Source organism: Opisthorchis viverrini (assembly GCF_000715545.1).
Source record: "Opisthorchis viverrini unplaced genomic scaffold opera_v5_61, whole genome shotgun sequence".
NCBI classification, from domain to species: Eukaryota; Metazoa; Platyhelminthes; class Trematoda; order Opisthorchiida; family Opisthorchiidae; genus Opisthorchis; species Opisthorchis viverrini.
Window position 1 is genome coordinate 325,142 of NW_008751717.1, and position 23,192 is coordinate 348,333.

At 45.3% G+C, this 23,192-nt stretch overlaps 2 protein-coding genes across 2 annotated transcripts; one reads left to right on the top strand and one right to left on the bottom strand.

Annotated features, from left to right (window-relative positions):
* Positions 1–7,352: 7,352 nt before the first annotated feature.
* Positions 7,353–13,567, bottom strand: T265_03957 (hypothetical protein; the record flags this gene model as incomplete). The annotated part of the gene is made up of 4 exons (XM_009168564.1): positions 7,353–7,455; positions 7,825–8,011; positions 12,344–12,480; positions 13,548–13,567. The coding sequence occupies 4 exons, from the start codon at positions 13,565–13,567 to the stop codon at positions 7,353–7,355; spliced, it is 447 nt and encodes a 148-aa protein (XP_009166828.1).
* On the top strand, positions 9,566–22,960 carry T265_03958 (hypothetical protein; the record flags this gene model as incomplete). The annotated part of the gene is made up of 8 exons (XM_009168565.1): positions 9,566–9,623; positions 11,103–11,230; positions 11,275–11,385; positions 12,673–12,780; positions 15,431–15,568; positions 16,621–16,881; positions 19,429–19,962; positions 22,603–22,960. 8 exons carry the CDS (start codon positions 9,566–9,568, stop codon positions 22,894–22,896), a joined length of 1,632 nt encoding a protein of 543 aa, XP_009166829.1.
* Positions 22,961–23,192: the final 232 nt, after the last annotated feature.

Sequence of the window (23,192 nt, forward strand, 5' to 3'; positions counted from 1 at the left end):
ACGTCTGCACAGAGGTCCGGTAATACACAAAATTTGAACTGTTCGTATGTAGCATCCTTGTACTGAATGGACACAAGGTAGGACATAAGGTATAACATGAATTTATCGTTGATGCCATTGTTATCAGAGAACTGTACGGAAATAGCTTTCACTTGTAAGTTTGAAGGATCGATGAAGAAACGAAACTTCTGGAGCTGCCGGTACCAATAAGAGCTCGAACAACAACGCCGCAGACTAAATTTCTGTGGTAGTTTTAGACAGGTAATTAGGAGCAGTGACAAAGAATAAAGAAGAGATTGAGGACTCTTGAGCTGAACCCACGCAATATTTAGAGGTTTTGCACCTACACGAACGTTGAAAGTATCCTATTTTCCGGACATAACGGGGGTGCTTTGGGTTCCCACAAAAGTAACATGTTTGTTGTGTAGCGGCAGAAAGTGCTCTTCCGGGATTAAAAAAGGACGAAAGAGTAGACGCAGAACCAGTAGCAGACTGTCTGTATACGTGCAATTGTGATTGTTTTTGTGCAAGTTTGACAGCTCTTGTGGTTTCGTAAGCTTTGTTAAGGTCCGATTCATGCCACGTTAGCAGTTTTTTCCGAATGTTATTCAACTGCAGTCAAGTTTTCAAGGCATCCTGGACTACTTCATTTATATGTTCCATAGCAGATGCGACTTTGAATCCAGCCTTTAGCACGTGACTTCAGTTTTTGAACGAATTGGTCAACAAGAGCCCGGTTGTTGTTTGTATGTAGCTAAGAGGTTAATATAAATTTTTCCGGCAAGTTTATCGCATAATCATAGTCGCTTCATTCTACAATGAAGTCATACACTGTGTGGTCAATGTGGCGTATGCGAGTTTCCAATTTATTCGGACTTTCAGGCTTGGTTGAATTAATATCAGCTTTGAAGGTACCGAGCCAACGAGTCCATCGTTTCGTGCCATCTGGTAAATGATTATCAGAATTATAAACCGGAGCAGGTTATCCATTTCTTTATTAGACGGTTACATTGTTGTGAGTCGATTGGTTTCAGGTCTTGATTAGGAGTAAGACAGAATAGAAAGGCACAATGCACACTTTAATTGTCTAATAACGGTAGTACGTGAGCTGAAAATATTGAGTGAGAATTATGAGCTAATGGTTTATGAAAAGGTCTGGTACGTAGTCATGACACAAATCTTGTCTTGTGTTACCAAGCTCCTGGTCCGGATGAATGCTCACCCGCATCGTTCAAAGATCGGGGTGAAATCTTCAGTCAGCGTTAGTCTGACCTGTTTGTGTGCGTTTGGAAAAATGAGGCTAACCTCAATAACCATGGGGATTCAGTGACATCCATAAAAGGGGCTCCTAGGTGACAACCACAGGGTGATCAGCCTGATCCTGGTCTTAACGAGATTGTTGGCGTCACTTGTGCTTCGTCGCCTTATAATGGTTCGTGGAACACTGACTCAAGTAGAGCAAACAGGATTCCGGTCCGGTGGGGGTCGCGTTGACCAAATCCTCACACTTCGTGAGGTGGCAGAATAACTTCGTACATACAAATGACCCTTAATTTTAGTATTCCTGGATTCCCAAAACACATTCGACTCGGTTGACCGTTATGCTCTCCATAACACGCTTGCTCATCAAGGAATACCCTAGAAGTTTGTGAACACAAGTCCTTCATATTCCTAGACTTGCGGGCTTGTTAGAATATACACAACTGTCCAAAAGCTTCCTTACACAAAAGCGGTGTCCATCAGCGCTGTCCACTGTTTTCATTTTTATTTAACTTCGTGGTTGTTGACACGAACGCTTGAAGTTCTTCGAAACGATGGTGCTCAAAGAGCCTCTGATGGAAACCCTGTCCATTTGAGATATTCAGGCGAGAAGAGGAATGAGATTCTGGATGAATTGATCAAAGTAGTCCCATCCTTTGACATGCACTATGCACCCAAAATGCGTGAGGTTATGCTCCTGGACATGAAGCCATGCTACACAAAATCCAGGGAAGGGCACTACAAGTTGGGGAGCGTTTTGCATACCTTGGAAGTTGTATTAGTTACGACTGTAGTGTGACGGATGAGGTCAATACACGAATCTGCAAGGCTTGGGTCACGTTTTCTAATTTGAAACATCTGTGTCGTCAAAGCGGTATATCCCTGAGTATCTAGAGACGTGTGCATCAGGCAATAATAAGGGCTGTTTTGTTGTGTGGCTGTGAGACTTGGCCTTTCCGAGCAGCTGAACTGAGACGTCTTCGACCAATCCGGGAGGAGGCGGTTAGAAAGCGAGTTTTTGGTTGTCCTCGGAGGCAGCAGAGGCAGTGTTGAAATGCTTGTACACAAACTGCCTCAGCCTTTTCGCTTTCACTTCCGGATCTGTCTTACGGGAGATTGCACAAGTAGGAGTCATTTTGCAATGAACAACCTTTCTTGAAATGGAGCTTCGCCCAAAGTGATTCTCTACCTCGTCCATATGCAGGATCTGTCACGATTTTTCATTGTTTTCAGAATTACCGTGGGTGAAGAAGTCGTTTTTCAAGGCGAAAATCGGGTTCTGGTTGACTCAGGAACTTCGTTCACATTTGGACCGAAAGTGGAAGTTGTGGCAATAAACAAACGCCTCACCCAAGAAGCAGCGCATCACGGCGTGTACATTGTTGACTGCCGGAGAATACTCAACTTCCCTTTGGTCAAGTTTTCGAATGGGGATTCTACACTGACGTTATCACCAAGAGAATATATCTTTCGAGTAAGGTTGATGAATACTGCGAGATGTAAAATGCTTGATTGATTGAGAACTGGTCAAATGTCCAGGTAAATGAAAACAACTCAGATGCGTGTGATAAAAATGATGCACTTTGTGTGTGGGAATCAAACCGAATAAAAGTAATCGAAACTGCAAAGTGAATAGACTGCACATGTGACCCTTCAGATCCTGTCACCTCAGTATCAAATCGTTCTGCTGTAACACCATTTCGGTGCCTAGCTGCCATGCCTCCCGAAGGAAGCACAAGGGCTGGGATACTGCCGGACTGCCCAAACTTTGACAGGGGAGTAAAAAGGCGGAGGTCGGGTTTGAACCACCGACCTTCGGACTCAAAGTCTTCAGCAATTATTGAGCAATCTTGATCCAGCTTTTGGTACCGGCACTAATCCATGCGGCACTCCTCTTCCGGTATATAGTCGCTCAGATCCTTTGTTGACAGCCTCAGGAAGTCGGTTGTCCAGTATATCAAGGACGGCGAAAGATTCTTCCTGGATCAGGGTTGGGAGGGTGTTCTGATGCACTCTGTCGAACGCTTTGCTGAAGTCTATGGATGTGGGGTTAACTTAATAGTCTTGATCTGTTGGCTGACATATTTCGGGGACTGGCAGCAGTTTTTCAACGTAAGGTATGTTAGCCATGTATACATGATGTTTCGGTGCTTGCAGACCGTTTTTCGCAATGTGCTGCTGCGACAGTCGTTTCGTACACGGCCATGTGCTCTTCCTGATGACAGAGATCAAGCTAACGGTTCCGTATTTCATAGGATTTGTTTGTCACCTCCCTTGCAGAACAGTTTTGTAAAAGCTTCATTACACACTGATAAAACGCTACTGGGATTAGGGCAAAAACGATCGGCAGGTGGTATAGTGTCAGAGGTGAAACCCATGAGACCAAAGGGCTTTCCGTTCGCTCGAATGACGCAGAATGTAACTCTGGACCTCGTTAAATTTTACCCGTCACCGTGGGCTGTTGCTACGCGTTTCGGTAGGTTGAAAGCCTCTGTTGCCTGGTATGTGGAGGAGTGTGTTCGAGTAAGCAGCTGATACTCCTGGATCTCCATGTAGTATGGGCTGTCTTCGATCTCATTGGATGGAGCGTCAAGCCATAATATCTACTGTCCATGTATGCGCCATGTCTGTTGACGAATGTGCTTAACGACTCAGCACTCCTCCACAAAAAGGCAGAAGGGGACCTCCACATTACTGCGCTTCTAGTCAATAATGCGCATGGTGAAATCCCCTTCATGGTTCACCTTATTTTGAGAGTGGATTTCTGGAGTCTTCAAGTCCAGCTGGTGTTACAGTTTCGCGGACTCTGATGGTGCTTACCAACGTACTGACTGCTTTTGATATAGTCGTGCGACATGTGACCGTTTGTGATAAACCATCAGGGATCTTATTAACGTATAAGAGGTGAGGTGGGTATGCTTACGCCATTTATAGTACCGATGTGTTAACTTGGAAAATTCTTAGTCGGCAATCTCTCAGCCTTGTCTTGGTTAAACCAACGTCAGTCTGGATAACACTGATTCAAATCTTCAAATTGTTTCGTTTTGGCGTCAAACTCCACACGTTGGCGGAGACAAACTTAACACTTGTCGCCCGAGCCGCACACGACTTTCCTCCTAACCGCACTCAAATCCATAGTACAGAGATTGGTTTTCCCGGCGTCCGGTTTCCTTTTAAGTGGCACCATTGCATAACGCTGCATTTCATAGTTTTTAGGCGCCGGACCCGGGCGGAGCATACTGGGGGTTCTTCGCAGCGCATATTCTTTTGCGAATATAGGAGATGCCTCGGCGGAATGTAAAATCAGGGATCTCTTGCGTGTTGTATCACATATCCTACCGGTACGGATGGCCCCTAGGAGCTTAATGCACTGTAGCACTCCACAACCTCCGGCCTCCCTCATCAAAATCTTGGAGAAATGTTCGAAGACCACGTCCCAAAGCTTGGCTGCACTTTATGGGCGGGACACACGCTGAAGAAATAGATATCCTTGGTCAATTTTTATAGCAATGATTGCCCTTCCTGCTCTTCGTCGGAAAGTGGAACAACTTCTTCTGCGTATTCAACATCATCATCATCGTCATCGGATACAGAAACATCAGTATTGGTAGTGATGCCTCACTACCGCACAATCACGAAGTTTATCTAATTATATTTAAGGCATTGGAGTGAAAATAAAGGTGTATGAGATGTGTGTTTATCACAAACATTCTGAGGTACCCACACCTCCAGACACTCAGTCAGAAAATCTGAAAANCGGCGCTGAGAACATAAAGAGCAGTGCTACACCCTTTTTTCACTTGTGCCTTTCAGGTGAACGACAGCCACTGACCGACAAGAACAAAACCGACCCGGGAAACTTTGGCAAAAGCCTCGATCCTGTGTATCAATCCGTAATCCAATGGAAATTTCCGCAGAAGTATGTGTCCAGCATGAGGTCATGTATTGAGTATGCTGAACGATCGTTTCCGAAGAGTCCCCTGTTCCATGCCCAATTCAGAGTGGCGTGTGCAGAGTGGTGACCGGCCCTTAAGCTGGCGAGGGGTGTGAAATAGATAACGAAAAGTTTGGGTGCTACCGGTGCTACTCGTTTTGCAGGATAGGAAGCGCGTGAACCTCACCGAGCGTGGTTGGTGGTGCTGCACTATATGGCTGCTAGTCTATATCGATGACGTTCTTGTTATCAGTTTCTATCCAGATTGCCCGAACGAGTATTTGGAGGTGTAGGCACCTCGGAATTATTACAGTGGACTAGCTCCATGTCCCTTCCACATCCACTTTTATTCCTTTGGCAGTAAGGTTTCCAAATAAATCTTGATTGTACGGCTGCCAAGCGTTATTGTTGAATATTTCATGTCATACTGTCGATGATGGTGATGAGTCGTCCATATCGGGCTTTCAAGTCATCCGCCAGGATTGCTATGTCCGTCGTCGTCTTAAGATCGCTACTCGTAACGATGTATGGGTAACAAAGCTCGGACTCATGCGGCTTCAGTCAACCACTCATGGAATGGGTATGGGAACATACACGGGGATGGGTATGTAGGTACAAGGAATGTAGGGGTATGTGTCGCTCAGTGTTCTGTGTATAGATAATGACTTTTAACAGGTTTTATCGGTACCCTATTCTCTGCCGCCCAGTCTTCTGATCTAACCTGTTCTGAATAGATTTCCCATCCTCATCTATCGGGATACGACACCCTGAATCGCCCTTTCGGAGCCTAACTTCCATGCCTCCCGAAGGAAGCACAAGGGCTGGGATACTGCCGGACTGCCCAAACCTTGACAGGGGAGTAAAAAGGTGGAGATCGGGCTTGAACTTTTATTGACAGCCTCAGGAAGTCGGTTGTCCAGTATATCAAGGACGGCGAAAGATTCTTCCTGGATCAGGGTTGGGAGGGTGTTCTGATGCACTCTGTCGAACGCTTTGCTGAAGTCTATGAATGTGGGGTTAACTTAATAGTCTTGATCTGTTGGCTGACATATTTCGGGGACTGGCAGCAGTTTTTCAACGTAAGGTATGTTAGCCATGTATACATGATGTTTCGGTGCTTGCAGACCGTTTTTCGCAATGTGCTGCTGCGACAGTCGTTTCGTACACGGCCATGTGCTCTTCCTGATGACAGAGATCAAGCTAACGGTTCCGTATTTCATAGGATTTGTTTGTCACCTCCCTTGCAGAACAGTTTTGTAATAGCTTCATTACACACTGGTGAAACACTACTGAATAGAGACAAGGATTAGGGCCAAAACGATCGCCAGGTGGTATAGTATCAGCGGTGATACCCATGGGACCAAAGGGCTTTCCGTTCGCTCGAATGACACAGAATGTGAATAACTCTGGACTCCGTTAAATTTTACCCGTCACCGTGGGCTGTTGCCACGCGTTTCGGTAGGTTGAAAGCCTCTGTTGCCTGATATGCGGAGGAGTGTGTTCGAGCGAGCAGCTGACACTCCTGGATCTCCATGTTGTATGGGCTGTCTTCGATCTCATTGGATGAAGAGTCAAGCCATAATATCCGCTTTCCATTAATGCGCCATGTCTGTACGAATGTGCTTAACGACTCAGCACTCCTCCACAAAAAGACAGAAGGGGACCACATTATTGCACTTCTAGTCAATAATGCGCATGGTGAAATCCCCTTTATGGTACACATTATTTTGAGAGTGGTTTCCTGGAGTCTTCAAGTCCAGCTGGTGTTACAGTTTCGCGGACTCCGATGTTGCTCACCAAGCTACTGGCCGCTTTTGATATAGCCGTGCGACATGTGATCATTTGTGATAAACCATCAGAATCAATCCGTAATCCAATGGAAATTTCCGCAGAAGTATGTGTCCAGCATGAGGTCCTGTATTGAGTATGCTGAACGATCGTTTCCGAAGAGTCCCCTGTTCCATGCCCAATTCAGAGTGGCGTGTGCAGAGTGGTGACCAGCCCTTAAGCTGGCGAGGGGTGTGAAATAGATAACGAAAAGTTTGGGTGCTACCGGTGCTACTCGTTTTGCAGGATGGGAAGCGCGTGAACCTCACCGAGCGTGGTTGGTGGTGCTGCACTATATGGCTGCTAGTCGATATCTATGGCGTTCTTGTTATCAGTTTCTATCCAGATTGCCCGAACGAGTATTTGGAGGTGTAGGCACCTCGGAATTATTACAGTGGACTAGCTCCATGTCCCTTCCACATCCACTTTTATTCCTTTGGCAGTAAGGTTTCCAAATAAATCTTGATTGTACGGCTGCCAAGCGTTATTGTTGAATATTTCATGTCATACTGTCGATGATGGTGATGAGTCGTCCATATCGGGCTTTCAAGTCATCCGCCAGGATTGCTATGTCCGTCGTCGTCTTAAGATCGCTACTCGTAACGATGTATGGGTAACAAAGCTCGGACTCATGCGGCTTCAGTCAACCACTCATGGAATGGGTATGGGAACATACACGGGGATGGGTATGTAGGTACAAGGAATGTAGGGGTATGTGTCGCTCAGTGTTCTGTGTATAGATAATGACTTTTAACAGGTTTTATCGGTACCCTATTCTCTGCCGCCCAGTCTTCTGATCTAACCTGTTCTGAATAGATTTCCCATCCTCATCTATCGGGATACGACACCCTGAATCGCCCTTTCGGAGCCTAACTGCCATGCCTCCCGAAGGAAGCACAAGGGCTGGGATACTGCCGGACTGCCCAAACTTTGACAGGGGAGTAAAAAGGCGGAGGTCGGGTTTGAACCACCGACCTTCGGACTCAAAGTCTTCAGCAATTATTGAGCAATCTTGATCCAGCTTTTGGTACCGGCACTAATCCATGCGGCACTCCTCTGTCGAACGCTTGCTGAAGTCTATGGATGTGGGGTTAACTTAATAGTCTTGATCTGTTGGCTGACATATTTCGGGGACTGGCAGCAGTTTTTCAACGTAAGGTATGTTAGCCATGTATACATGATGTTTCGGTGCTTGCAGACCGTTTTTCGCAATGTGCTGCTGCGACAGTCGTTTCGTACACGGCCATGTGCTCTTCCTGATGACAGAGATCAAGCTAACGGTTCCGTATTTCATAGGATTTGTTTGTCACCTCCCTTGCAGAACAGTTTTGTAATAGCTTCATTACACACTGGTGAAACACTACTGAATAGAGACAAGGATTAGGGCCAAAACGATCGCCAGGTGGTATAGTATCAGCGGTGATACCCATGGGACCAAAGGGCTTTCCGTTCGCTCGAATGACACAGAATGTGAATAACTCTGGACTCCGTTAAATTTTACCCGTCACCGTGGGCTGTTGCCACGCGTTTCGGTAGGTTGAAAGCCTCTGTTGCCTGATATGCGGAGGAGTGTGTTCGAGCGAGCAGCTGACACTCCTGGATCTCCATGTTGTATGGGCTGTCTTCGATCTCATTGGATGAAGAGTCAAGCCATAATATCCGCTTTCCATTAATGCGCCATGTCTGTACGAATGTGCTTAACGACTCAGCACTCCTCCACAAAAAGACAGAAGGGGACCACATTATTGCACTTCTAGTCAATAATGCGCATGGTGAAATCCCCTTCATGGTTCACCTTATTTTGAGAGTGGATTCCTGGAGTCTTCAAGTCCAGCTGGTGTTACAGTTTCGCGGACTCTGATGGTGCTCACCAACGTACTGACTGCTTTTGATATAGCCGTGCGACATGTGACCGTTTGTGATAAACCATCAGGGATCTTATTAACGTATAAGAGGTGGGTATTCAGTGCTTACGCCATTTATAGTACCGATGTGTTAACTTGGAAAATTCTTAGTCGGCAATCTCTCAGCCTTGTCTTGGTTAAACCAACGTCAGTCTGGATAACACTGATTCAAATCTTCAAATTGTTTCGTTTTGGCGTCAAACTCCACACGTTGGCGGAGACAAACTTAACACTTGTCGCCCGAGCCGCACACGACTTTCCTCCTAACATACAGAGGTTGGTTTTCCCGGCGTCCGGTTTCCTTTTGAGTGGCACCATTGTATAACGCTGCATTTCATGGTCCTTAGGCGCCGGACCCGGGCGGAGCATACTGGGGGTTCTTCGCAGCGCATATTCTTTTGCGAATATAGGAGATGCCTCGGCGGAATGTAAAGTCAGGGATCTCTTGCGTGTTGTGTCACATATCCTACCGGTACGGATGACCCGTAGTAGCTTAATGCACTGTAGCACTCCACAACCTCCGGCCTCCCTCATCAAAATCTTGGAGAAATGTTCGAAGACCACGTCCCGAAGCTTGGCTGCAATTTATGGGCGGGACACACGCTGAAGAACTAGATATCCTTGGTCAATTTTCATAGCAATGATTGCCCTTCCTGCTCTTCATCGGAAAGTGGAACAATTTCGTCTGCGTATTCAACGTAATCATCATCGTCATCGGATACAGAAAATTCAGTGTTGGTAGTGATGCCTCACTACAATCACAAAGTTTATCTAATTATATTTAAGGCATTGGAGTGAAAATAAAGGTGTGTGAGGTGTGTTTGTCACAAAAATTCTGAGGTACCCACACCTCCAGACACTCAATCAGAAAATTTGGAAAAGAACTGACATCACGAACGCCTCTGACATCGATTTGCCTCCGATTTTTGCAATGCGTTTAGCCACGGGGATTATGGGAACCTCATCCAAGTTAAAGGAAATCAGATTCGAGCAGGTAGTACCACTGTACTGTTGAATTTCTTTTGCCGAACTGCTTGGTGCAAGGTTTGTCAGTTAGGGCGATGGATTGACGTCCTAGCGTGCTTTGAGGGTCCAGACGTATTAGATTACGGGAACCTCATCCATGTTAAAGGAAATCAGATTCGAGCAGGTAGTACCACTGTACTGTTGAATTTCTTTTGCCGAACTGCTTGGTGCAAGGTTTGTCAGTTAGGGCGATGGATTGACGTCCTAGCGTGCTTTGAGGGTCCAGACGTCTTAAGGGGTTAGTGTTAATGTAATGTAGCCCCGTTTTAGATACGCACTAATTTGTGGATACTGATATCCCCACTCCTGATGTCAAAGTTTACCGGATGACTACCTCTGAAAACATCGTCCTTAGCATCAGGAAACACGACACCGTTAACTTATTCGTGTTCGTTTCGAGACAGCATTAGTGAGAGGCCGTCAAACTTTTCAGCCGTGTTGTTCTGTCCTATTAGTGAGCTGAGCGTTCTGTTAGCTCATCTTCGATTGACACGTCAGCTTGTATGATGCCCTCTTACCAACCCGCTACTATTTCCTACCAATACCCTATTCAACAACCAAGTTTCGTTAACTGCGTACTTGAAACGAAAAGAGATCAGATGTGTGCAACTGTATTCTACAGTTGCACACAGTTGCACCTTGAGACATGACCCAAGTTTAAGTGATTTCTCGTTATACCTGTGATATACTAATGTATAGCAAGGCCAACTTCACAACTACAGTACAGTACAGTTATTTACAATACACTGCACTGTAATAGGGCTTTCGTTTTGTAACCTGATGTTGTTTTCCACCCACAGCCTTCTAATGGATTTGTATCACTTGGAAAAAACCCGCTTGGACTTTCTGGAGGATCACTCCTATTCGGCCTCTATCGGTGCACTGGACCCTAAGGATCAGGGAGAATTGCTGTTCTCCGATGGCACTATGAACTCAACGACACCTGAGTAACTCATTTTGGTCGTTTAACGTTATACTGCATCTTATTAGGTTTTCTGGTCAGCTGGATGACGTCTGGGTAGATGTAGAATCCTATAACGATAACTCCGTTCGTTCGCCTGTATCAAAATGTACCACAAATACCACGGACCTACATCTCTCGCCAGAACCAGAAACCGAGTCTAGTACGTTATCCTTTGTTGATAATTAAGTCGGCCCCAAAGTACCCAACCCTGGTTTGCCTCGAAGCGAGTGGATCTGTGCTGAAAACAGTGTACAACGCAAGCTTGTTCGCCTGTTAGAAAAGTGTGTTCTTCAAGAGTCAATTGAAAACAATAGTGTATGTGTTGCTTTTTCCTTCATCCTTCACCATCCTCCTCTCAGTTTACGAATCTATCCGATTTTGCCTGCTTTCATAGACAGCAATTCTGCAAACATCTTCGAACGCGTAGGATTGCTAGATTCATTCGAAACGCATTCGCTTCTCTGTCATGGGTGAGTACCACCGCACATCAGTTATATTCCGTAATGACTTCTTTTACTTCCTTTCCATACTGTTTTTGCGATTCCACAGGATCTCTTCACGTTCACTTAGGTATCTTTTACATGCGAGATGTATCGTTTCTGTAGAAGGTTCACGGTTCTTCTTTCGTAGCTACAAGATTTTAGGGAATTTATTCCTCATAAATATGTTGTGTGCAGAGGAAATTGAGCCAATGTTGAAGCACATTGCTTGAACAGTTTGATTCGCTTAACGAGTCAGGCGTGCAAATATAAATCCTTCGGGTCCCTAAAAAATCGTAGAAATCCGTCTCAGCTCATTTTCAGTGATCCTTATTTGTTTAAACTTGCATTTTCCACCTCTCTTTGTCTATCCTAAACACGTGATTTTCCATTGGTATTCTTTGTGGTCTTTCAACAGCCAAAGAGTTCATTGTGTTAGAAGATCTCCACACTTAAATATTTGACAAGATCAGTAATATTCCTTATCAACTTGGAACAATGGGTATATGAATCAATCTACACACCATTCCGAATAGAGCTCCATCAAACTAACGGACCAAGAAAAACGGAGCCAAAACCCAGGGGTACCGATGTTAATTTAGGGAAAAGCCAGTTTGCGCATCTTTCAAACGCCAAACAGTCGGAGGGCGAGTCACCAAACGATAAGTTTTCCCGTCCCAACCACTCATTAGAGTAGATATGCAGTCTGGATCAACTTGATTTCAGTGACAGTTAATCATGGTTACCTAATGGGGGTGGGAGTTGAAGTTTTTCGAAAAAGAACCCTTTAGGCTGAGCAAACAGTACAACTATCTCTTCAATGTGTTTATGCGAAACGGTGCACATCACTTACACTCAGAATTTGGTATTACGCGTGAATGACCCACTCAACCCCCCACTGACAATATCATCGGGGCGAGATGGCTCAGTGGTCAGGGCGCGAATTTACAGACCGGAAGGTCCGTGGTTCGAACCCGACCTCTATCTCTCGACTTCCCCTGTCTAGGTTTAGGCAACTTGGCGGTATCCCAGCCCTCCTGCCTCTTTCGTGTGGCACGGCAGCTAGGCACCAAAAGAATGGCACAGCTGAACGATTATTATTATTATTATCATTACGATATCACCTTTGTTGGGGATAAAACAGCTGCAATGCAACTGTGAGGCTCGGCGGACAGACCGACAACCAATAAGTTTGTTTAACTTTAACCGTTTCGCAGCTGCCATGACGAGTTTGTTTGCTCGACTCTGATGCGTCTACTTTCCGGTTTTTCATTTTAGTGTCTCGAGAGCTGCTTCGCAATGCACAAATGGTGCCTCTGCCGACTTCCTCCCAACTGTTTGCGTCTATATTGCGATGGATACGTACGACTGTGGCATCAGAATAAGGTACGTCTAAAGGTACCAGCAGATAGTTGGCTTTGATTACTACTTTTTGCCCGTTAGAGACTGTCTCTCAAATTACGGTGATCTTTTGCATTTAGGCCCTCAGAAGCATTAGGCTCGGTGCTGTGTCTGTATCCCAATAGCTAGTTAATCTGTTGCCAACTTTTCTATAGTTTGAGCTGTTCGCAATAACTCAGTTGTTAATTGCTTCTGCAACGCATCCAGTAGCATGGTGGGAATTTTTCCTACAATTCAGATATCATAGCGCGTAACGCAGTAATCAGAATATTTCGATGGATCTCTTATATCCTTTAGCAGTGGGCATGTACTTGCTCAGGTGTTTTTGCAGCTAAAAAGTCCAACGGCGTAGATACGAATGGACCAAGCTGCATTCAGTGTGAGCTAGCGACATTCGGCTAAAGTTAGCACGACATTTGGGCCTGGAGCAGAGAGCCCACTATAAAACCCTCAACGTCGTTGGTATCACCAATCCTACGGTAACTCACTTGTGGAGAAATTTATATTTCTGGGTACTCATCTGTACGGTTTGCTCACCGCCCACTGAAACTCATTGCAGTCCCACACCAAATTAAAATACCTATCACTCAGTCCATTGATAATGAATTTGTGAAACGTAGATTTCATAAGTCTGCAACAGTGTGTTCTGACAGTATGCAGCACAACAGAATTGAAGATGATGTCCAAGTGAGATAATAAAGCCATGCGCCAGTGGGACACTTCCCGTTTGAGGCTTTCGTTTATGGACTTACAAGTGCATTGTAGTGTACATATGTACTGTCTCGCGTTGCCTGACTCCGAGTAATTCTATGTTCAGTCAACTTGGCAAGTTCCGCGGTTCACCGGCATACGAATCCACTTGCAGTTGAATGTATTCTGCTCCATTGTCGGTTGGCCGCACCGTATTCTTCAAACACGAAACTGTCATTTTGGAATCTATTTAAAAAGCAAAGTATTGTGGCGTAATTTCTCATACGCATCCATACCCATTTTCTTGAAATTTGGGGTGGACCTTCTATACAGTTATGTTAGGTACGCCTTTTCCGAAGAAGTCAGGTCAGTTGGTTAATGGGAACCAAAAGTCGATCGAACTGCACCTGTTTTCATCAGACTTGACCGTATGCCTGAGCGGGAACTTCTCACTGCGGATGCAACTAGTTTTGTGCGCTGTCCAAATCTACAAATAAAGACTTCTGCAACTAGATAAACGAAGTTATGTGGTGCCATCTCAACGTAGTCCAGCCATTAATCCAATCATGCGCACAGTATCCCGTATTTTTTAAATGACAACTCAAGGGTAATTTCTACAGATACATCTTAGAGCAACTCAGTATCAATGCAGTCATTAAGGATAATTAATCGGTACGGATGGGTGCCCAAAAACACCACAGATTCTCCAGTTCAATTCATCCCTTTTTGGTTGACCGGAGGCAGATGTTATAAGCATTTAAGCGAAACTGTGGTGGGTGGACGTAGTGTGTGCAAAGGAAAGATCATAGCGTCCACAAGTCACAACAACAATCTGGACACGAATTTTACCTAACATGACCAACGAACTGGTTGTTCATGATGTAGTTTTTTGAGTTTGTGAACGAGCCCGCACATCCTAGTATACCGTAGATCGGTCTTCCGATTGGAACTCTCTCTCTCTCTCTCTGTTGATTCACAAGGCATCCTTACATAACATGCAAGCATTCGTAGTCGTAAAAGATCCAACAGACCAGTGCAGATAATCTGTTCTAGTTCTTCAGCACGCAGTAAGATCTTTAAAACATTTTTCCCGCGATGGTGGATCGACAAAGGGCCTCATTTTACCTGAAACCTGGGGTAAAATGATCGCACAAAAGTAGTTGTTTATTCTTCCCATCCAGTAGAAGTTGGTATCCTGCAAATCCAGATTATCCGAAGGAATCTCACGAAAAGAATTGCGACTGGGCCATACCAGGTCAACCGACGGTATAGGGGTACTGTTCAATACATTATTCTGCACAATGCTAATCGACGAAAACTGTGACCAAATTTAACGGTGTTTGGCCATAGAAAAGTGAGTACTTCAAGAACCAATGCCAGTGCTAAACGGCACACGGCATTGCAAGTAGTGTTAAGGTAAACCGAGAGGAAAACTCGTGCAATTTCCTGTGGATACATGCGATGGTTTTTGCTTAATGTCGGCCGGAAACGACTGCATGGTCGTCCCAGTGGTGAGCAACTGTAGCGCTTGTAGAGGCATAAAAAATGAACATGGCGTCTAAGGAACTTGATAATGGTACTGGAGTGGTTTAATTATAGTCATGGGCTTTATTCTGCCTTCTAACTGGTTGGTCCTATTGATTTGTGTGAAATGGCGTTGTATGGTATCTCAAACGCTTCGTACAGGCCTATTTTATACAGATTTCTGTCTGTACAAGGCCAAATGAACTCTTGAAGGCGGTATCTGCCTCCTTTGTGGATTGTCTGCTTTATCTTGCATTATTGGAGCTGGGTGTTTTAGGATATTTTTCAACGGAATACCAATCATGTGTTAATCAAATCTTTGAGCACATGCTAAGTTGTAATCCATTTCTCTTTTAGTATAATCGCATAACTCGCTTGCAATTCATCGCTTACTCAAGTAGGTGCACTTTCTATCCTCTAGGTGACAACACTACTCAGTATTTTAAACAAAACGCTCGTATCCCGTGAGTCGATCTCACAATGGCCACCAGATTCCCCTGTGCACGAGTTGCTACATCTTGTCTCCTCTGGTCCACCCGGCAATAAGCTTCAGTCCTTGGTGAGTTTCTCGATTTGCACAGGTAGAATTAACATAATTAGTCATCATCTTAATCATCGACACAGTGATGTAGGTGTTCAACGCTAATACTTCGCTGCTGTACAACTATGATTTATTTGAAAGCCTTATTGTGAAAAAAATGAAAGTAGACAGCGAATGGAATTAGTACTGGCTTACTACAATCATTCCGAGGTACCTACACCTTCAGACACTCAATCAGACAATCTGGATAGAAACTGACAACAAGAACGCCATTGACATCGGTTGGCAGCCATATGTTGGAGCGTCTGCAACCAAACTTGATGGAAATCACACGGTCCCCACCCTGCAAGACGAGTAGAACCGACACACCCAAACGTTTTGTAATCTATCTCATACTCCTGCCGGTCATAGGGTTGGCCACCTTTCTGTGTACACCTTCCTGAATAGGGCACGGAAAACAGGACTCTTTTCGGAAAACACTGGTTCGGTATACGCAGTACGTGGCCTAACCAACGCAGCTGCAGCTTCTCGTGTTGTGCACATTCTTCAGTGGAGGCCCCCGTTGCACAATCGAACACTCGCTTTCTGATTGCTTGTTTACGGATTCCCTGACACCAACCCACATGAGCTTTGTTTCTGAGCATGTCAAATGACTGCATTTCCAGGAGCATGACCTCACACTGTATGTGCTGAGCAAACAGTGCAACTATTTCTCCAATGTGTTCATCAGTAACGGCGCACATCACTTACCCTCAGAATTTCGTATTACGGGGTAATGACCCATCCGACCCCCCACTGACGATATCACCGGGGCGAGGTGGCGCGAATTTACAGACCGGAAGGTCCGTGGTTCGAACCCGACGTCTGCCTCTCGACTTCCACTGTCTAGGTTTGGGGAACCTGGCAGTATCCCAGCCCTCGTGTTTCCTTCGGGTAGCATGGTAGCTAGGCACCCGAAGAGTGTTACAGCTGAACGATTATCTTATTATTTACTATCAATAATTTGTCGTGTTTTTGAGCACTTAAATTGGCTTCTAATTAGTGGATGTTCATGTTTCATCATCTTTCAGGTCCAAACAACTCTGTCCGCCCGGCCTGGGCTTCATTCTTCTTCCATTCTCGCCCGCCGCCCCAATGTCGTCGAACTCTCTCCTGATCAGCCAGTACTGGCGTGTCTGACGTTCCCGGCTTCTTCCAACAGCAGTAGACTTTGCAACATACTGCATGATCTTGGCAACATTGGTCGCGTTAGCGTTGAGACACCGGAAGAGCAAGCATGTGATATGATGCGCTTGCGTCTACGCCTTTACATTAGACGGGTGCTTACACTTGTGAGTTTTGCGTTTCTTATTAATCCTAGTTTTAGTCGATTCTCGTTCATTTAAGGTTTGTCGGAAGAAGTCTTGAATTGATTGTGTCCATCAAAATGTTCCCACCACAACCTGGAATCGGTCTGGTATGTTTTAGAACCTGGGCGTAATACAGGTTGGCACACTGGTTTTGCAACTCCTGAGTTCAAGTCTACTCTGTTTTTGAGCAACGCACCTTGGCCGACTTCATTTCACAGTCCACGAAATCGCTACACGCATATGTATAAGTTCCTACAGTTCTGTTGTTCAAAATATCGGAATAAACGGAGCGAACGCGATTCACTATGCCGACACAGTACTGACTGTTTGCTGCCATTCATGCGCCTGGGCGCTCGCTCCAAGCAATGCATTCTTCATATCCAGTGGCTGGTCAGGCTGCCGTTGATCTGTTTTCCGAGCAATTCCGTGCGCGCAGGAAGATGGCCCGGTACACGTTGAAGTCAGTTTTGGGACGCTCTCAAAATATCCTGGAACGGACCAGTATGACCTTGGGGGGATTAATATTTGGGGAGTGTTAGAATCATCAAAGTGCTATCTACGCGTTTACAAGAGTTATAACAGGTCGGTACTCGAACCCATTGTCGGACGCCGTACACCAGTTAGACTGATTCTACTGACTTTCTTTTACCTCAGATGGAAGGTCCGTACTTATTCTAGACCATCCACTACCTGAGTCTTAAAGTGTAGCCATCTCTTAGGTACTTTTGCAATCCTTTATGTTTACCACTTGCATTCCTGTGTCCAGTTCATCTTTTTTAATGAACAACACAACGGTGTTAAACGCTGCTGTTGAGCGGAGGGATCACGCGGTGGTCTTTTGACACTTACATAGTAGCTAGTTCTGGTCCATTACTGAAAGTACTAAAGCGCTGCCTGCACACTACCGTTCAGTAAGAACCTATGAAACACCAAGGTCTCCATGGAAACTCGCTTTTACCATTTGGTTAGAGACTACTTAACGGTTAATCGAACTGCTATCAGAACCACGTGTCCGTCATCTCTTATTTCGATTAACTACAAACGGCCTATCAGGGGTACTTTGGTTGTAGCGGCTACAGTTTTTACCTGTAACATGGAAAACACTGGGAGCACAGTGACGCACCACAGGTGCGTCTGAACTACTCTAAAGACGCCGAATAGTCATTGTATTCTAAGCAGGCAAAAATCGAAATTCCTACACGCTGAAGGCTGTAGCTTTGATGGGGAGGCGCTATTGACTGTGTGACCCAGCGGTGTCTGCCCCTTCAGTAGCTATTTTCATGCCTTGCCCCGGGGAGTCGACGGTTAGTTGAATCTAGCTAGCTCATTTATCGTGGGGTATCTTACAATTGCCAAGCTACTGTTCTCTGTAGACCTGGCGGATACCTCTCCGATAACCGCCAAGTAATGAAAATCTTCCTGGGTTCTGAGCGCACGTTCCCAATCCACATCAAAGTATTGATTAGACCGCCGCCAATTAGGTTGTACAAATGAATATCATTGCGGTGCCATTTCCACCACAGTCTTCCCGCTTCGAAGGGTAATTTTGCCTTCCACCACTCCGCCTGGACTTACACAACTGCCAAGTTAATTGAATTAGTTTCACAAGTCAATGGGTTGTTTTGGAAACATGGTGCTCTCGTTTGATCCCACCCAGGCTTACAGTGAGGCCTAACAAGTGTGAAACATGTGCGAAACAGTGCTTCGGAATTGCATGGGTTACTCAGTATGGTTCACATTTTTGACATATCTGATCTGAAAAGAGCAATACCGTCTTGATACTAAACGTTTGTGAGGGATGCTTAGAAGCGGTAAAGGAAGCTTCAAGAGGCATATCGTCAACAAGTTTGAAGAAAAGTGTGGGGAAAGAACAACCCTGCCCGACACCAATCTACTTTGTGAAGTCAGAACGGGTGCTTGTTCTGGGAGTTACGTACGTACGTACTGATAATGCAGGACAATTGATCCACAGAATGTGCTATTCTAACCGCTTAACTTAAAGTTGGATCAGGAAAGCATTTATCTTGTGGTGTTTCCCCGTGAGGAGTAATTCAGCCCCACCCGTAGACTGATAGCGTAGCTCTTCTACTTCGAATAGGTTTTTCTCACGGGAATGGCAGTGGAAAATTTTTCTGCCATGAGAATTGTCTCGCGGAGGAGTACCGTATCCCACACGCTTATCTTTTTTTCGAAAATGTATGCTTCCTTTCAGTTACCATACTTATTTCTGGTGTTACATCCCACTGTGGTGTCCGCATCATATATTGTGTTCCACTATCCAACTGTTTCGACACCCTAATTTTGGTCTTTTCTGCGTTCCACCGAAATCGGCTATATTTGGCCGTGAGCGATTGCTGCAAGGTTGCAAGATGAATCGCATGCAACCGCTTCGCGAGATTCAGATAGCTGACCTCTAGAATAAGGTCTGTTGGGATCATGTGTTTTCAATTGACGATTATAGATTTCTCCACTTCGCTTTCTGATTAGGGCCAGCGGTTTTATTCGTCGGTTTTCTTACATCCCCTTTAGCTCGAGGAGCCCAAACAATGTCCTGTCTACTTGGTTGGTTTCGGTGTTGGCTCCATCTTGGTCCTTCTTGCTGTGTTGCACCTATACTCTTTAGAACTGCGCCGCGAACGGCGTGGGGTGGCTGGCATTATTTGCTTCGGTATCCCGTTGATGGGCCTGAAGGGCCCACGTGGATGTGTAAACGATCCGTTGCTGGCTTTACCGGATGTCCCAACTCTGTTCATCGTTGGTTCAAACAGCCGTTTGGGTGGGCGGAAGCACGCGTTATACTTCCGTCGCCAGTTGTGGCTTGCACAACGGCGTATACATACCAGCGGTTCGACGCCTGATTTGGCGGATGACGATCAGACATGTGATTCGACATCATCCGATTCAACCAGACCTAGTAAATCTAACTATACTGGGTCCGGCGTACGAAAGGGTCCTGGAATTCAAGTGTTAACAATCGGTGGAGCTGACCATTTATTGCGCATGCGTCCCTCAGCTTGTGTCCGTTGGTGTACAACACAGGCGGCTGTTGATCAACGAGTACTGGTAAGTTTTCTATTTGCATGCTTTCTGATCAGCCGCACTCCGTTGTTGTTGTTGCTTTTTTCTGACTTATTTGTACCTTTTTTCCGATACCCAAATTCTTCTTAGTCGTTGCTTCTAAGAGCTGGGCACTTCGATGCACTTCCTTATAAATCCCTTCCACCTCTGTCCACGCCAAATTCCTACCCTTGGATAGAAGTGCCAGGACACAACGTGGAATGGTATAGTGACCACTGCATAAGGGCGGAAAACGCTTCCGGGAATTCGATGTACTCTTCAGAGTCTTATGGAATTCGCCATCTTAGGCTCTCCGCTTTGGTCCCCTTGTTGCTGGCATTGTGTTCAACAAGTTTTCAACATGAATTAGAGCATTGCTGAAGGAAAAGTACATTGGACTCTGTACTGTTTCCTGCTGTGCCTTCTACAGGATCTATCTATCACTGAAAAAAAGCGCGAAAACTCATCAGTAACCGGCATTACATAACCAGCACATATACACCTCCCTTCCCACAAAGGAAACATCAGCGCGCGTCAAAATTGGTTCCTTGTGTGGAGAGCTGTCTGCAAAGAGAATTCTGTATTCCAGCATCCTGATTTCTGGAACGTGTGCAGATTGCTAAACACATTGACTGGTAGCCAAATTAAACGACCTCCTCACCTTCTTGAGCCAGTTACCAAGTTGCTCAGAGTTAGGTACAGTAAGCCTGACCTCGCAAGAAGGGTTAATGTGTCGCCCCTAATCTGGTGTTTGATGTCTTTGAAGTAGTCGACCTCCTTAGGGAACGTGAGTCTCATTCCTCCGTAGTTGGACTAACCGATCATTTCTGAACTTAATTCGTCCCGTTTAAATTTATCCGCGGACCTAATCTGTGCAACTATTAACGCTGCTACAGCTTTGTAGTCCCACCTCTGCTGGCGAACTTCACTGTTGATATACTTGACTCTCAGAACTGTCATCCATAGGTTGATTCATTTACCATTCTGGTTCAGCCATTAACTAACTCCACTCATGTTCTCTGACTGCTCGTACCGTCGCATTACGCGATTGGTATCCAAATAATGATGCCGCTCGTTATCCGCCACTCGGCGAGAGAAGTATGTGGGTTGATCAGTTACTAGGATGGAACAAACTGGACGCTACCGCCGTGTAGGTTAGTGCCGGTAACCGAATGAAGTGAGGCCAAATTTCGGTATTCTGTCCGTTTTTTTCAAGAATGGTCCAACGAAACAAGCGGTGTTCTAAACGAGCGAAACCCAGTGCCTATCTTAACCGGCCTGGTCCACTCTTCTCTTTACTTGTTGTTGATGACTGAAACTTATTGCAGGCTTTCAGTTCGCCATCAAGTTTATCCGATCAGGTGGATAACAAGGTTGTTATGGTTTATGCGGAAACCAACTAATCCAACTCGACTTGCAGTGTCATAGCAGTAATAAGTGCCACCCAGAAAGTACAAATAGTCAAACGGTTAGTTTCGAAAAGTCGTGTTTGAAACACATTAATCCAAAACAGGAATAAAAGGACTTGCGCTCTCCTAGGGACTGGCCTCCCCTGGGACGGATCACAAACCAGATCACAGCCAACAAAGAAACGGTCCATCTTGCGGGTTTGGGTGTACTGCAGATAACTTGGACAAACTAAGGAGTGGTCCAAATGGATAGACACCATGGTCCAAGTCCCACTTGGACGTTGTTAAGTTGGCTGCCATTCCTTTCCCAAATCAGCATGCATGTGGTCTCAGAACCATTAGGTATATCTGGATACTTCGAGTTGTCATGTGGCTCGCACAACTTAGTTTTTGTTGAGCATTCTCGCACCTATTGTTGAAAAAAGAAGCGAATCGGGGTCGGATTGTCTTCCACAAGAATTACTCAATACACACTGGTTTTGTGAACCTTGTCACCAGGCCGTCCAGATATTTTTGTCTGCCATGTGTGGACTACCGCTATAAAACTTCGAATATGCACAGGAACCCTTCTTATGAAACTGTTGTATGATGTTATCTCCCTTTTGTTCGTGAATATCCCGCTTAAGCTTCATTTAGTAGAATAGCTGTCAGTGAATGGAACCCTGTACGAAGAGCCCGTACCGAAGTGCTTACTTTGAACAATCTCTCCGTTTGCATCTGACCGGACATCTTATGGAGGGAGAGTGACATTTTCACGCTGCTGAAAGGCCTGAATGCCATATCGGATGATGGGTACTAGCTTTGTTCACTTCGGACCGATTCTGCGCAGCTTCCCATAAACTTTGACCTAGTTCGTTACATGTTGCTGCCTTATTGAAAAACATTCTCTAATCCACCTTTACTTCGGTCAGTGCCCAAAAACGGTTACCGGGCAACTTTTGGTCATTTTTAGGTTTTGTCCCTATTAAATCGGGCAGCGAAACAGGGTACAGTTAATGCATGACACACTTCTTTGGGGGAGCAGCTTGGGGTCTGTGCGGCGAAGGACGGCTACATATACCCTTTTTTCTGGCGATTTAGTATTGAGAATTACCCCATGAAGAGATCACCTGAGTAGACCGAACGAGTGCTTTTTTTGTGAAGACTGTTTTGTTGTCAAATTTCGGCTGGAAGTGATTAGGCACTCTCTTCGTAGCACACTACAGGAAAACCCGATCATTTCCTTTTTACGTTCCAGGCCTCTGTCGAAAGATTCATTCACCGCGCTGAGCGGACCTCGCAGGTATATTCAAATGACTGCAGTCCACGTGATTCAAATGGACAAGTTTCGCAGTATGAACATGCACGAGGGCAACCTGGACTGAAAACATCCAGAAATCTATCGCCACAACTTTTTCCTTTATCTAGCGCTGGTGTTTATCATGCTGACGGTGTATCCAGTCATCCACATTTGTCACAGACCCGAAAGCTGCCCTCCTTTCATCGACGTCCTTATATGGGGTCGAACTTCACCGGCCAGCACATTGATTGATTTGTCCCATCACTACAGTAATTTGTAAACTATTTATCGTAAACACATCAATTCACTGTCAAGCTGTATTTGTGAGCTCAATTATGGGGTTAGAAGTAAGTAGTACTTCGTCGTTCAGACCCGTCGAAGCTGATCTAAAGATAGGCACTTCGGATAGTCTTTCCGTTATACTTGCATTATTGTTTCCCCTACCCAAATCATTAATTGCACGCCATCGGAAATTAAAAAAATCGCCATGGCAAACAATGAGTGCTAACCCTGGTGGTTGGAAAACAGCAATACAGGAACTTTTTTGT